Source organism: Bombina bombina, chromosome 5, assembly GCF_027579735.1.
Source record: "Bombina bombina isolate aBomBom1 chromosome 5, aBomBom1.pri, whole genome shotgun sequence".
NCBI classification, from domain to species: Eukaryota; Metazoa; Chordata; class Amphibia; order Anura; family Bombinatoridae; genus Bombina; species Bombina bombina.
Genome location: NC_069503.1, coordinates 79,813,653 through 79,830,525, shown reverse-complemented (window position 1 = coordinate 79,830,525; position 16,873 = coordinate 79,813,653). Strand labels below are relative to the sequence as shown.

Sequence of the window (16,873 nt, the reverse complement as noted above, 5' to 3'; positions counted from 1 at the left end):
GAAACTTTCTAATGCAGATTGTATTTTCCATTAGTAATAATCCATTACCTGTTGTTGTTCCTTCAACATCTAATGCTCAGGATGTCCCTGTTGATGTAAAAGAATTTGTTTCTAAATCTATTAGGAAGGCTCTGTCTGTTATTCCTCCTTCCAGTAAAACGTAAAAGGTCTTTTAAAACTTCTCAGATTTCAGGATGAATTTTTAAGTGACCGGCCATCATTCTGACTTGTCTGTTTCTGATGAGGATTCTATCTTGGTTCAGAAGACTCTGTCTCAAGATTTTGACACTGATAAATCTTCATATTATTTAAAATTGGAATTTATTCGTTCTTTACTTGAAAGAAGTGTTAATCCGCATTAGATATGGACGGGAGTCTAGGTCCTCTTGTACTAAATCTACTAAGCGTTTAAATATTCGTTTTCAAACCTCATATAGTTATTCCAGAAGTTTTTCCAGTTCCTGATGCTATTTCTGAAGTAATTTCTAGGGAATGGAATAATCTGGGTACTTCATTTACTCCTTCTCAAAGGTTTAAGAAATTGTACCCTGTGCCATCTGATAGATTAGAGTTTTGGGATAAAATCCCTAAAGTTGATGGGGCTATCTCTACTCTTGCTAAATGTACTACTATTCCTACGGCGGATAGTACTTCCTTTAAGGATCCTTTAGATAGGAAGCTTGAATCTTTTCTAAGGAGAGCTTATTTATGTTCAGGTAATCTTCTTAGACCTGCTATTTCTTTGGCTGATGTTGCTGCTGCTTCCACTTTCTGGTTGGAGGCTTTAGCGCAACAAGTGTCAGACCATAATACTCATAGCATTGTTAAACTTCTTCAACATGCTAATAACTTTATTTGTGATGCCATTTTTGATATCATTAGAATTGATGTCAGGTATATGTCTTTAGCTATCTTAGCTAGAATGAGGCTTTATGGCTTAAAAACTTGGTATGTGCAGATATGACTTCTAAGTCAACTTTGCTTTCTCTTTCTTTCCAAAGGTAATAAATTAGTTGGTTCTCAGTTGGATTCTTAGTATTTCAACTGTTAATGGGGGGGAAAGGAACCTTTTTGCCTCAGGACAAAAAATCTAAAGGTAAATACAGGGCTGCTAATCGTTTATCGTTCCTTTGCGTCAGAATAAGGAAGGCAGAAGCCTGGACCCTTCCCCTAAAGGAACGGTTTTCCATTTGGGAATCATTCTCCAGTCTGGAATAATCCAAGCCTTTTAGAAAGGTCAAAAGCCAGCTCCAAGTCCACATGAAGGTGCGGCCCTCATTCCAGCACAGCTGGAGGCGGGCAGGTTACGATTTTTCAAAGATATTTGGATCAATTCGATTCACAGTCTTTGGATTCAGAACATTGTTTCACAAGGGTACAGAATAGGGGTTTTCAAGGTAGGCCGCCTGCGAGAAGATTTTTTTCTCTCTCGCATTCCAATAAACCCAGTGAAGGCTCAGGCGTTTCTGAAATGTGTTTCAGATCTAGAGTTGGCTGGGGTAATTGTGCCAGTTCCAGAACAGGGTCTGGGGTTTTACTCAAATCTATTCATTGTACCAAAGAAGGAGAATTCCTTCAGACCAGTTCTGGATCTAAAAATATTGAATCGTTATGTAAGGATACCAACATTCAAAATGGTGACTATAAGGACTATTCTGCCTTTTGTTCAGCAAGGGCATTATATGTCCACAATAGATTTACAGGATGCATACCTTCATATTCCAATTCATCCAGATCACTATCAGTTTCTGAGATTCTCTTTTCTAGACAAGCATTACCAGTTTGTGGCCCTTCCGTTTGGCCTAGCAACAGCTCCAAGGATCTTTTCAAAGGTTCTCGGTGCCCTTCTCTCTGTAATCAGAGAACAGGGTATTGAGGTATTTCCTTATTTGGACGATATCTTGGTACTTGCTCAGTCTTCACATTCTGCAGAATCTCATACGAATCAACTTGTGTCGTTTCTTCAAAGACATGGTTGGAGGATCAATTTACCAAAGAGTTCTTTGATTCCTCAGACAAAGGTAACCTTTTTGGGTTTTCAAATAGATTCAGTGTCCATGACCTTGTCTCTAACAGAAAAGAGACGTCTGAAATTGGTTTCAGCCTGTCGAAACCTTCAGTCTCAATCGTTCCCTTCGGTAGCTTTGTGCATGGAAATTCTAGGTCTCATGACTGCTGCATCGGACGCGATCCCCTTTGCTCGTTTTCACATGAGACCTCTTCAGCTTTGTATGCTGAACCAGTGGTGCAGGGATTATACAAAGATATCACAATTAATATCCTTAAATCCCAATGTACGACACTCTCTGACGTGGTGGATAGATCATCATCATTTAGTTCAAGGGGCTTATTTTGTTCGTCCAACCTGGACTGTGATCTCAACAGATGCGAGTCTGTCAGGTTGGGGAGCTGTATGGGGATCTCTGACAGCGCAGGGGGTTTGGGAATCTCAGGAGGCGAGATTACCAATCAACATTTTGGAACTCTGTGCGATTTTCAGAGCTCTTCAGTTCTGGCCTCTTCTGAAGAGAGAATTGTTTATTTGTTTTCAGACAATGTCACAACCGTGGCGTATGTCAATCATCAAGGGGGGACTCACAGTCCTCTGGCTATGAAAGAAGTATCTCGCATACTTGTATGGGCGGAATCCAGCTCCTGTCTAGTTTCTGCGGTTCACATCCCAGGTATAGACAATTGAGAAGCGGATTATCTCAGTCGCCAGACGTTACATCCGGGCGAATGGTCTCTTCACCCAGAGGTATTTCTTCAGATTGTTCAAATCTGGGGACTTCCAGAAATAGATCTGATGGCCTCTCATCTAAACAAGAAACTTCCCAGGTATCTGTCCAGATCCAGGGATCCTCAGACGGAAGCATTGGACGCGTTGTCGCTTCCTTGGAATTATCATCCTGCCTATATCTTTCCGCCTCTAGTTCTTCTTCCAAAAGAGATTTCCAAAATTCTAATGAAACGTTCGTTTGTACTGCTGGTGGCTCCAGCATGGCCTCACAGGTTTTGGTATGCGGATCTCATTCGGATGGCCAGTTGCCAACCTTGGACACTTCCGTTAAGACCAGACCTTCTATCTCAAGGCCCTTTTTTCCATCAGGATCTCAAATCATTAAATTTGAAGGTATGGAAATTGAACGCTTGATTCTTAGTCATAGAGGTTTCTCTGACTCAGTAATTAATACTATGTTACAGGCTTGTAAATCTGTGTCTAGGAAGATTTATTATCGAGTCTGGAAAACTTATATTTCTTGGTGTTCTTCTCATAAATTCTCCTGGCATTCTTTTAGAATTCCTAGAATTTTACAGTTTCTTCAGGATGGTTTGGATAAAGGTTTGTCTGCAAGTTCCTTGAAAGGACAAATCTCTGCTCTTTCTGTTCTTTTTCACAGAAAGATTGCTAATCGTCCTGATATTCATTGTTTTGTACAGGCTTTGGTTCGTATCAAACCTGTCATTAAGTCAATATCTCCTCCTTGGAGTCTTAATTTGGTTCTGAGGGCTTTAAAAGCTCCTCCGTTTGAACCTATGCATTCTCTGGATATTAAATTACTTTCTTGGAAAGTTTTGTTTCTTTTGGCCATCTCTTCTGCTAGAAGAGTTTCTGAGTTATCTGCTCTTTCTTGTGAATCTCCTTTTCTGATTTTTCATCAGGATAAGGCGGTGTTGCGGACTTAATTTCAATTTTTACCTAAGGTTGTGAATTCTAACAACATTAGTAGAGAAATTGTTGTCCCTTCATTGTGTCTGAATCCTAAGAATTCTCTGGAGAGATCTTTACATTCTTTGGATGTAGTAAGAGCGTTGAAATATTATGTTGAAGCTACTAAAGATTTCAGAGAGACTTCTAGTCTATTTGTTATCTTTTCTGGTTCTAGGAAAGGTCAGAAAGCTTCTGCCATTTCTTTGGTGTCTTGGTTAAAGTCTTTGATTCATCATGCTTATGTGGAGTCGGGTAAGTCCCCGCCTCAAAGGATTACGGCTCATTCTACTAGGTCAGTTTCTACTTCCTGGGCTTTTAGGAATGAAGCTTCTGTTGATCAGATTTGCAAAGCAGCATACTTTTACTAAATTCTACCATTTTGATGTTTTCTCTTCTTCTGAAGCAGTTTTTGGTAGAAAAGTACTTCAGGCAGCTGTTTCAGTTTGATTCTTCTGCTTATAATTTCAGGTTTTTTCATTATAAGATTAAAACTTTTAATTTGGGTTGTGGATTATTTTTTCAGCGGAATTGGCTGTCTTTATTTTATCCCTCCCTCTCTAGTGACTCATGAGTGGAGTTCCACATCTTGGGTATTTGCTATCCCATACGTCACTAGCTCATGGACTCTTGCCAATTACATGAAAGAAAACATAATTTATGTAAGAACTTACCTGATAAATTAATTTCTTTCATATTAGCAAGAGTCCATGAGGCCCACCCTTTTTTTGTGGTGGTTATGATTTTTTTGTATAAAGCACAATTATTCCAATTCCTTATTTTGATGCTTTCGCTCCTTTCTTATCACCCCACTTCTTGGCTATTCGTTAAACTGAATTGTGGGTGTGGTGAGGGGTGTATTTATAGGCATTTTGAGGTTTGGGAAACTTTGCCCCTCCTGGTAGGAATGTGTATCCCATACGTCACTAGCTCATGGACTCTTGCTAATATGAAAGAAATAAATTTATGAGGTAAGTTCTTACATAAATTATGTTTTTTCCATTTTTTCATCATATTTTACAGTTTTTTTATAGTAAATTATAAGATATGATGAAAATAATGGTATCTTTAGAAAGTCCATTTAATGGCGAGAAAAACGGTATATAATATGTGTGGGTACAGTAAATGAGTAAGAGGAAAATTATACAAACACCGTAGAAATGTAAAAATAGCCCTGGTCCCAAACGGTCAGAAAATGGAAAAGTGCTGTGGTCCTTAAGGGGTTAAAGTCAGCATAATATCTATTTTACTCACCTAACACATATGAGTTCATGCTGATAACAGGCTCCAATGTCTGTGCTCAGGAAGAAGGTTCCCTTATTCACTCCAGTTACATCAATACCCGATATCTCTCAGTGCTCTGGCCGTGTCTGTAAAAAGTATATTAAATGGTTTAAAGAGATAATAATAAATAATGGTTCTGATTAACTGTACGTATGGTATAATTAAAGGAACTGTCAAGTCCAAAAAAAAGTTTCATGATTCAAATAGGGCATGTAATTTTAAACAACTTTCCAATTTACTTTTATAACCAATTTTGCTTTGTTCTCTTGAAATTCTTAGTTGAAAACTAAACCTAGGAGGTTCATATGCTAATTTCTTAGACCTTGAAGGCCGCCTCTAATCTGAAATTATTGTGATTGTTTTTCACCACTAGAGGGCATTAGTTCATGTGTTTCACATAGATAATATTGAACTCACGCACATGAATTTACAGAGGAGTGAGCACTGATTGGCTAAAATGCAAGTCTGTCAAATGAACTGAAATAAGGGGGCAGTCTGCAGAGGCTTAGATAAAAGGTAATAACAGAGGTAAAACGTGTATTATAACTGTGTTGGTTGTGCAAAACTAGGGAATGGGTAATAAAGAGATTATCTATCTTTTTAAACAACAAAAATTTCTGGTGTTTACTGTCCCTTTAAAGGCACACATAACAGTTCATGTGATACAGATCAGCTGATTAGGTTATTACATATGTGATGTTGATTCACCACACATTTAGTACAGTTAGCTCTGTGGGTGTTATAATTGCACCTTAAATATGAATCTTCCCAGATCTATACAACATAATGGTAGAAAATATATTTAAGTGGGGCCATATCACAACTTTACAAACATATTATAATCTTTGTTTTATATCATTTATATGAAACAATATTTTCTAGTGAAAGAAATGTTAAAATCAGTTGTTTAAATAGAAGTTAAATTGTATACTGCAGTTTTGGTATTGTACTTCCTACTAATTCTCACTGTCCGACATTTTGTCATGTGCTCCACCCCCAGTCCTTTAACTTCTCATGGTCAATACGGAGTTGTGTTAAATCACACTGCAAGGGGATGTGGGAGAGATAGGCACTAAAAACATAATTTATGTAAGAACTTACCTGATAAATTCATTTCTTTCATATTAGCAAGAGTCCATGAGCTAGTGACGTATGGGATATACATTCCTACCAGGAGGGGCAAAGTTTCCCAAACCTCAAAATGCCTACAAATACACCTCTCACCACACCCACAAATCAGTTTAACGAATAGCCAAGAAGTGGGGTGATAAGAAAAAAGTACGAAAGCATAAAAAATAAGGAATTGGAATAATTGTGCTTTATATAAAAAAATCATAACCACCACAAAAAGGGTGGGCCTCATGGACTCTTGCTAATATGAAATAAATGAATTTATCAGGTAAGTTCTTACATAAATTATGTTTTCTTTCATGTAATTAGCAAGAGTCCATGAGCTAGTGACGTATGGGATAATGACTACCCAAGATGTGGATCTTTCCACGCAAGAGTCACTAGAGAGGGAGGGATAAAATAAAGACAGCCAATTCCGCTGAAAATAATCCACACCCAAAATAAAGTTTAAATTGATAATGAAAATATAAGCAGAAGATTCAAACTGAAACAGCTGCCTGAAGTACTTTTCTACCAAAAACCGCTTCAGAAGAAGAAAACACATCAAAATGGTAGAATTTAGTAAAAGTATGCAAAGAAGACCAAGTTGCTGCTTTGCAAATCTGATCAACCGAAGCTTCATTCCTAAACGCCCAGGAAGTAGCAACTGACCTAGTAGAATGAGCTGTAATCCGTTGAGGCGGAGTTCTACCCGACTCGACATAAGCATGATGAATTAAAGATTTCAACCAAGATGCCAAAGAAATGGCAGAGGCCTTCTGACCTTTCCTAGAACCGGAAAAGATAACAAATAGACTAGAAGTCTTTCGGAAAGTCTTAGTAGCTTCAACATAATATTTTTTTTTTTTTTTTTTTTAATTTTCAAAAGAGCTTTATTGATGTTAAAAAAACAAGAGAAATACATACATATAACTTGGACATGTAGCTTTGCATTGATAATAAGACATAAAGTTATATCATGTTGATTCACTACATTATGTATATAACAACTTGTAAAATACCTTGTATGTTATGACTAGGTTAATCTCTTCACATCAATGTATTGCTTTTAATGCCTAAATTTTATTTATGGAGACCTCCCATAGGTCAATAATTGATTAAGTGATAGACCATTTAGGACATACCTGGGAACAGGTTATGTAGTATAGAAGGGGAATAGGGGTAAAGGGAACAAAGGCCCAAATTAAACTCTCTTTCACAGATTTTAAAGTTAAGGTTAGGTCACTTATGGGTGTCGCTTTATGCTTAGCGTGAAATTGGCAAGGAGTATTATCCATATTGCTGGAAGTGTTAGAGAAGCCAACATTCCATCAATTGCTATAAAGTCAAAGTAGCGTCTAAGATCTTTGAATTATTTACATTAACCAACAATTTACACTACTCAAACATGTTGATTATAGCGCCATTCAAGCACCAGAAATGTACCGGAATAAAAACAAGAGATTGAGAGAGGTCATGACATGTCCCGGGCAGTGACAAATATATTCATACCAACAATATCAGTGATCTCATAATTTCTCCCAAATGCCAAGCGATTTTAACACATTAAGTAGGAAATTACGTTTTGAGTATAAGACTTTTCATATCTTAGGGATTAGCGAAAAGCCAGGATTGTTAAGCAAAAAACAAAAGCAGAAATGCAAGCTGTTCCACCTATCTTGGGTCCCGGCCGCTGGCCACGTGGTGGATGATGTGTATGAAATATTCCATCCAATCTGGCTTATACGCTACAATACTTCATTCAAGAGATGAGGAGATAAAAGTTTTAACTTTGTGATAAATGCTTTTAAAAGACAGTGGAGATTATAGGCAATTTATACATACAAGTTGAATTGAAACTTTCCCCTTATCAGAGTTAACGGACACCATCGAAACATGAGTAACTGCAGATACAGGTTTTGTAAACTATTAAGCAGCATTAACTGTAAAACTCAACATGACTAATAAACCAATAAATCATTTCCCAGGCAAACACATATTTCTAAGTAGGGCTGGCATGTCTCTTATGACCATGGCCGGAGTAGATAGTTATGTCTCTAGGCTTTCGGTAAGCATTAGTCTTTACAGTGGCCAAGAGTTTCTGTATCTTTGAGGTCTGCTCATGACCTAAATGAGGAGACAATATTCCCACCTGTGAGTCCGGTTTTGTTATCTTTATTATGGCAGCAGGCTTCTGGGCAGCATTTTCATGATGGTAGTTGTTACCTCCGGAGATATACTCAGCAAGCGTGTCCCGTTTATTGCCATGATGAGGTTCAGTAGTCGCGGCCTTCTCGGAGCCCCCTCTAAGCCTCCCGGCAGGTGCATCCAGCGTGGGAAGCTGGCTTGCAGGTTGAGACCTGTTTATGTTTAAGGTTTTATCTGGTGCTTGTGCTGGATAAGCGGTCAGTGGACGTTTACCCGGATAAATACGAGCCATCTCCACTTTTTCATTTATAGTGTCCTCTGTAGTATTCATTTGCCTCGTGATATAATAAGGCATGTCAGAGCAGATGAGATTAGTCTGCGTGTTTGCTGTGATTGTTTCATGTTCTGCATTTGATGTTCCCAATACCGCAGTGTTGGCGCCATTTTGCGCATCAGGAATTAGAACTCCGTCATTCCCAGTGAGGGGTACATTGAGGCTAAGAATCTTGTTTAATAAGAAGTCAAAAGGTGCTTTTTCAATCAGTCTCTCCATGATTCTCTCCATCCTCCCTAATGAGGCGGTAAAGCGATCTTGCATTTCCATTTCACTTTCAACAGCCATAATGTGTTGTGATGCAGATTCAGTTATGCCGATCCTCTCTTTGTCTGCTATGCTTCCTTCCGTAGAGTCGGGAGGGGAGATACAGGCACAGTGACCCAACTTTCAGTAATGTTAACAGTTCAATTTGGGCTGAAAACCTCGGGAATCCGAGGGGGGTGCGCTGCCTGCAAGGTTGCCGCCGCTGCAGACCTTCCTGATCCGATCTCTGGCTTAAGTCTTCATAAATACAGCTATGAATTTAGCAGTCTAAACACAGCTAAGCTATGCAATTGAGTAGAAGATGAATTTCTGTGAAATAACTGTCAAGTTCTTCCTATAATCGGCGGATTATATAAAGTTCAGACGGAGCCAAAGAGAAATGCGACTTCTCTAAGTCACAGCTCGGACACGCCCCCGCTTCAACATAATATTTTAAAGCTCTAACTACATCCAAAGAATGCAATGATTTCTCCTTAGAATTCTTAGGATTAGGACATAATGAAGGAACCACAATTTCTCTACTAATGTTGTTGGAATTCACAACCTTAGGTAGAAATTCAAAAGAAGTTCGCAACACCGCCTTATCCTGGTGAAAAATCAGAAAAGGAGACTCACAAGAAAGAGCAGATAATTCAGAAACTCTTCTGGCAGAAGAGATGGCCAAAAGGAACAAAACTTTCCAAGAAAGTAATTTAATGTCCAATGAATGCATAGGTTCAAACGGAGGAGCTTGAAGAGCCCCCAGAACCAAATTCAAACTCCAAGGAGGAGAAATTGACTTAATTACAGGTTTTATACGAACCAAAGCTTGTAAAAAACAATGAGTATCAGGAAGATTAGCAATCTTTCTGTGAAAAAGAACAGAAAGAGCAGAGATGTGTCCTTTCAAGGAACTTGCAGACAAACCTTTATCCAAACCATCCTGAAGAAACTGCAAAATTCTCGGAATTCTAAAAGAATGCCAGGAAAAATGATGAGAAAGACACCAAGAAATATAAGTCTTCCAGACTCTATAATATATCTCCCTAGATACAGATTTACGAGCCTGTAACATAGTATTAATCACAGAGTCAGAGAAACCTCTTTGACTAAGAATCAAGCGTTCAATCTCCATACCTTTAAATTTAAGGATTTGAGATCCTGATGGAAAAAAGGACCTTGCGACAGAAGGTCTGGTCTTAACGGAAGAGTCCACGGTTGGCAAGAAGCCATCCGGAAAAGATCCGCATACCAAAACCTGTGAGGCCATGCTGGAGCTACCAGCAGAACAAACGAGCATTCCATCAGAATCTTGGAGATCACTCTTGGAAGACGAACTAGAGGCGGAAAGATATAGGCAGGATGATACTTCCAAGGAAGTGACAATGCATCCACTGCTTCCGCTTGAGGATCCCTGGATCTGGACAGATACCTGGGAAGTTTCTTGTTTAGAAGAGAGGCCATCAGATCTATTTCTGGAAGTCCCCACATTTGAACAATCTGAAGAAATACCTCTGGGTGAAGAGACCATTCGCCCGGATGTAACGTTTGGCGACTGAGATAATCCTCTTCCCAATTGTCTATACCTGGGATATGAACCGCAGAAACTAGACAGGAGCTGGATTCCACCCAAACCAGAATTCGAGATACTTCTTTCATAGCTAAAGGACTGTGAGTCCCTCCTTGATGATTGACGTATGCCACAGTTGTGACATTGTCTGTCTGAAAACAAATGAACGATTCTCTCTTTAGAAGAGGCCAAAACTGAAGAGCTCTGAAAATTGCACGGAGTTCCAAAATATTGATCGGTAATCTCACCTCCTGAGATTCCCAAACCCCTTGTGCCGTCAGAGACCCCCACACAGCTCCCCAACCTGTAAGACTTGCATCTGTTGAAATTACAGTCCAGGTCGGAAGAACAAAAGAATCCCTCTGAACTAAACGATGATGGTCGGTCCACCACGTCAGAGAGTATCGTACAATCGGTTTTAAAGATATTAATTGAGATATCTTTGTGTAATCCCTGCACCACTGGTTCAGCATACAGAGCTGAAGAGGTCGCATGTGAAAACGAGCAAAGGGGATTGCGTCCGATGCAGCAGTCATAAGACCTAGAATTTCCATGCATAAGGCTACCGAAGGGAATGATTGTGACTGAAGGTTTCGACAAGCTGATATCAATTTTAGACGTCTCTTGTCTGTCAAAGATAGAATCATAGACACTGAATCTATCTGGAAACCCAAAAAGGTTACCCTTGTCTGAGGAATCAATGAACTTTTTAGTAAATTGATCCTCCAACCATGATCTTGAAGAAACAACACAAGTCGATTCGTATGAGATTCTGCTAAATGTAAAGACTGAGCAAGTACCAAGATATCGTCCAAATAAGGAAATACCACAATACCCTGTTCTCTGATTACAGACAGAAGGGCACCGAGAACCTTTGTAAAAATTCTTGGAGCTGTTGCTAGGCCAAACGGCAGAGCCACAAACTGGTAATGCTTGTCTAGGAAAGAGAATCTCAGAAACTGAAAGTGATCTGGATGAATCGGAATATGCAGATATGCATCCTGTAAATCTATTGTAGACATATAATGCCCTTGCTGAACAAAAGGCAGGATAGTCCTTATAGTTACCATTTTGAATGTTGGTATCATTACATAACGATTCAATATTTTTAGATCCAGAACTGGTCTGAAGGAATTCTCCTTCTTTGGTACAATGAAGAAATTTGAATAAAACCCCAGCCCCTGTTCCAGAACTGGAACTGGCATAATTACTCCAGCCAACTCTAGATCTGAAACACATTTCAGAAATGCTTGAGCCTTCGCTGGATTTACTGGGACACGGGAAAGAAAAAATCTCTTTGCAGGAGGTCTTATCTTGAAGCCAATTCTTTACCCTTCTGAAACAATGTTCTGAATCCAAAGATTGTGAACGGAATTGATCCAAATTTCTTTGAAAAAAACATAATCTGCCCCTACCAGCTGAGCTGGAATGAGGGCCGCACCTTCATGTGGACTTAGGAGCTGGCTTTGATTTTCTAAAAGGCTTGGATTTATTCCAGACTGGAGATGGTTTCCAAACTGATACCGCTCCTGAGGATGAAGGATCAGGCTTTTGTTCCTTGTTGTGACGAAAGGGACGAAAACGATTATTAGACCTGAATTTACCTTTAGATTTTTTATCCTGTGGTAAAAAAGTTCCTTTCCCTCCAGTAACAGTTGAGATAATAGAATCCAACTGAGAACCAAATAATTTATTACCCTGGAAAGAAAGGGAAAGCAGAGTAGACTTAGAAGACATATCAGCATTCCAAGTTTTAAGCCATAAAGCTCTTCTAGCTAAAATAGCTAGAGACATATACCTGACATCAACTCTAATGATATCAAAGATGGCATCACAAATAAAATTATTAGCATGTTGAAGAAGAATAATAATGCTATGAGAATTATGATCTGATACTTGTTGCGCTAAAGCTTCCAACCAAAAAGTTGAAGCTGCAGCAACATCCGCCAAAGATATAGCAGGTCTAAGAAGATTACCTGAACACAAATAAGCTTTTCTTAGAAAGGATTCAATTTTCCTATCTAAAAGGATCCTTAAAGGAAGTACCATCTGCCGTAGGAATAGTAGTACGCTTAGCAAGAGTAGAGACATCCACATCAACCTTAGGGATTTTGTCCCAAAACTCTAATCTGTCAGATGGCACAGGATATAATTGCTTAAAACGTTTAGAAGGAGTAAATGAATTACCCAAATTATTCCATTCCCTGGAAATTACTTCAGAAATAGCACCAGGAACAGGAAAAACTTCTGGAATAACTACAGGAGATTTAAAAACCTTATCTAAACGTTTAAGTAAAGAACAAATAAATTCCATTTTAAATAAATATGAAGATTTATCGGCATCAACCTCTGAGACAGAATCCTCTGAACCAGAAGAACTATTATCAGAATCAGAATGATGATGTTCATTTAAAAATTCATCTGGACAATGAGAAGTTTTAAAAGACTTTTTATGTTTACTAGAAGGAGGAATAACAGACATAGCCTTCTTAATGAATTTAGAAACAAAATCTCTTATGTTATCAGGAACACTCTGAGTATTAGATGTTGACGGAACAGCAACAGGTAATGGAACTTTACTAAAGGAAATATTATCTGCATTAACATGTTTGTCATGACATTCAATACAAACAACAGCTGGAGGAACAGCTACCAAAAGTTTACAGCAGATACACTTAGCTTTGATAGCTCCAGCACCAGGCAGCATTTTCCAGAAGTATCTTCTGACTCAGTTGCAACGTGGGACATCTTGCAATATGTAATAGAAAAAACAACATATAAAGCAAAATTGATCAAATTCCTTAAATGACAGTTTCAGGAATGGGAAAAAATGCCAGTGAACAAGCTTCTAGCAACCAGAAGCAATAAATAATGAGACTTAAATAATGTGGAGACAAAGGTGACGCCCATATTTTTTTAGCGCCAAATAAGACGCCCACATTATTTGGCGCCTAAATGCTTTTGGCGCCAAAAAATGACACCACATCCGGAACGCTGACACTTTTGGCGCAAAAGAACGTCAAAAATGACGCAACTTCCGGCGACACGTATGACGCCGGAAACAGAAAAAAAAATTTGCGCCAAAAAAGTCTGCGCCAAGAATGACGCAATAAAATGAAGTATTTTCAGCCCCCGCGAGCCTAACAGCCCACAGGGAAAAAGTCAAATTTTTAAGGTAAGAAAAAAATGATTGATTCAAATGCATTATCCCAAATATGAAACTGACTGTCTGAAATAAGGAATGTTGAACATCCTGAGTCAAGGCAAATAAATGTTTGAATACATATATTTAGAACTTTATAAAAAAGTGCCCAACCATAGCTTAGAGTGTCACAGAAAATAAGACTTACTTACCCCAGGACACTCATCTACATGTTGTAGAAAGCCAAACCAGTACTGAAACGAAAATCAGCAGAGGTAATGGTATATATATAAGAGTATATCGTCGATCTGAAAAGGGAGGTAAGAGATGAATCTCTACGACCGATAACAGAGAACCTATGAAATAGACCCCGTAGAAGGAGATCATTGGATTCAAATAGGCAATACTCTCCTCACATCCCTCTGACATTCACTGCACGCTGAGAGGAAAACCGGGCTCCAACCTGCTGCGGAGCGCATATCAACGTAGAATCTAGCACAAACTTACTTCACCACCTCCATAGGAGGCAAAGTTTGTAAAACTGATTTGTGGGTGTGGTGAGGGGTGTATTTGTAGGCATTTTGAGGTTTGGGAAACTTTGCCCCTCCTGGTAGGAATGTATATCCCATACGTCACTAGCTCATGGACTCTTGCTAATTACATGAAAGAAATGTTAATTGCAATTGTTTTCTTGGATAGAGTTAAGAAAATAAAGAATTTGTGTTTACATAGAGTGATAATATAATGAGATATGTTCTTTTGGCAAATTCAGTCCATTTAAAAAGGACCATAAAATATAGAATTACAAAACCACAGATGCATAATAAAAATACAATGCAATAAAAGATACTATGAAATTTAAAAGAGCAGTAGGTTGTTTTCTGATAAATGTAGTTCTGCACCTGTACCATTTAACAGCTATCAGCCAATAACGGACTCATATTTTTATATAACGTGAACTCCTGCATATGCTAAGTAGGAGCTGGAGCCTCAGGTCATTTAAAAGGCTGTGTACAATTTAATAATGAAAATAAATTACAAACAGCAGATATTTTACATAAAAATAAAGCTAAAGGTGAAATCTCCCATACACTTTATACACCAGTAAAACAAGTCATTAGAAACACATTAAAGGGACAGCAAAGTCACAATTACACTTTTATTATTCAAATTTAAACAACTTTCCAATTTCCTTCTATGATCAAATCTGCTTTATTCCCTTGGGGACCTTTGTGACAAAGCATAAAATGCACTATGGTGCGCTAGCTGCTGATTAGTGGCACATACAAGCCTCTTGTCATTGGCTCACCTTATGTGCTCAGCTAGCTCCCAGTAGTGCAATGCTGCTGCTTCAATAAAGGATATCTAGAGAATGAAGCAAATATCATAGAAGCATAAAATGCACTATGGTGCGCTAGCTGCTGATTAGTGGCACATACAAGCCTCTTGTCATTGGCTCACCTTATGTGCTCAGCTAGCTCCCAGTAGTGCAATGCTGCTGCTTCAATAAAGGATATCTAGAGAATGAAGCAAATATCATAGAAGTCAGTTGGAAAGTTGTTTAAAATTATATGTTCTATTTAAATGATGAAAAACATTTGGGGTTTCTTGTTATTTTAAGGGGAAACTAATTTTACAGGACCCTGTCCCTTTAAGTCTGTGATCATGTGACATAAACAGCAGCAGCTGAAGGTGCAGAATACACTCACTAAGGTCTTTACTAACAACAAGAATCAGTCACAGATCAGTGGGATAAACGTTCTGATGATAAACAGGTGCAGATAATAGAAATAAGAAATGTATTATAAAATAACCTCATTAGAAATAAAATAATATGCAGATCACAAGATATTTATGATTAGATCAGTAAATGTGATGAGATTGATACAACAGGGCCATAAGCTGAGTGATATTAATTACTGGTGCAAATAGCAGCATCAGACTCATATTAAATGAGAATGGTTTATCTGGGCTCTACAGTTAATTATAACCCTATAGGGAAATACAAGATTCTAATTGGCTGATACTTAAGAATCTGTTGCTCATTGAATAACAGGAACAACCCCACAAATGTATTATTGGACAGACCTCCTCAAGCTTCAAAATATGGTATAGTTCTGTGTCAGTATATTTATAAGAATTTCAGTAGTGCTCTCCAAATAATATGTCAGTCTATGGCAGGGTTATAATACAATATATTTAATAATTATCCTTTAAAAATAAACACTTAATCAATATGCATCTACTAGAAACCATAAAATTAATATAAATACCTGAATTCTTTTTATTAGTTAATATCTATGAACACATTGGAATATATCTTTAGGAACCAGAATATGAAACAATTTTATAAACTATTAAGATATGCTATACTTCTTACAAAGCTTATAAAAGTTTACCTTTAAAACTAGCCTTATTTACAATAGCCTTTCATTCAATTAACACAATGAGATTCCAAGTAATATACTCAGCTATTTACCCACGCTTTATTCTAACACAATTCTAATTTAAAACATCCGAAATTGCACAGATAAATTACTTAGCCTACAAGATACAAATTTGACACTATACAGGGCTATGGATACCAGTTTTAAAATACATTTTATTTCTTTAAGTCTGCTGCATACAGCAACAATTAATGTTTTGCATACAAAAGGCAAACTAAGAGCTAATCAAGACTATGAAATACAGTTTAAAACACAAATTTCTCTCTTTAATCTATCAGTTGTCTTTTAATACTTTACCAGGATGAACACCAATCAATATGCCTATGTAAGAAACCAACACAAGAAATTTCAAGTCTACTCATTAACATGTACAATGGAATAATAATACCAATTTGAAACAGTCATAAGCGGCCCATAAATTATTGGCTATTAAATTAGTGATTAAGCATGAAATAAGGAGGCTAAATTAAATAAAACCCACAGCCTAACTATAACATAAGAATAGAGTGTACACATAATGTTACCCAAATAGAACCTGAGAGTATAATAAAATAGTAATCATGAACATCTATACCAAACATACAAATTGTAACCCCCCAGTTCAGCTGTAATATAAAGGCCCCTAGTTATCAAGCCGTCAACCTCAAATTGTAAAGTCTATTTCAACTATGTAAGTGGAACACAACTGCAGATCAATTATTGTTTTGTATCACCAGGGTTTTTGGGCATTTTAGGTGAGCATAGACCAGTAAACCTGTGGTGAATTAATATTAAGTTAGAGGTTCAATGCTGTTAGTACTATCACAACATGAATCCTTCTAAGCACAATATTTCCAATACTGTTAGACTGGCACAGTATGGAAAAAATAATGAAAAAATGATA

The 16,873-nt window shown here is 37.8% G+C and overlaps 1 protein-coding gene across 1 annotated transcript in view; it reads right to left on the bottom strand.

Moving 5' to 3' along the window:
• LOC128659916 (gastrula zinc finger protein XlCGF7.1-like) overlaps positions 1-16,873 on the bottom strand; it is an 88,016-nt gene that overhangs the window by 16,544 nt on the left and 54,599 nt on the right. Inside the window, exon 2 of the mRNA XM_053713504.1 lies at positions 4,964-5,079. Coding sequence (XP_053569479.1) covers positions 4,964-4,982 — 19 coding nt within the window. The 5' untranslated portion in view covers positions 4,983-5,079. The remainder of the gene's footprint in view (positions 1-4,963; positions 5,080-16,873) is intronic.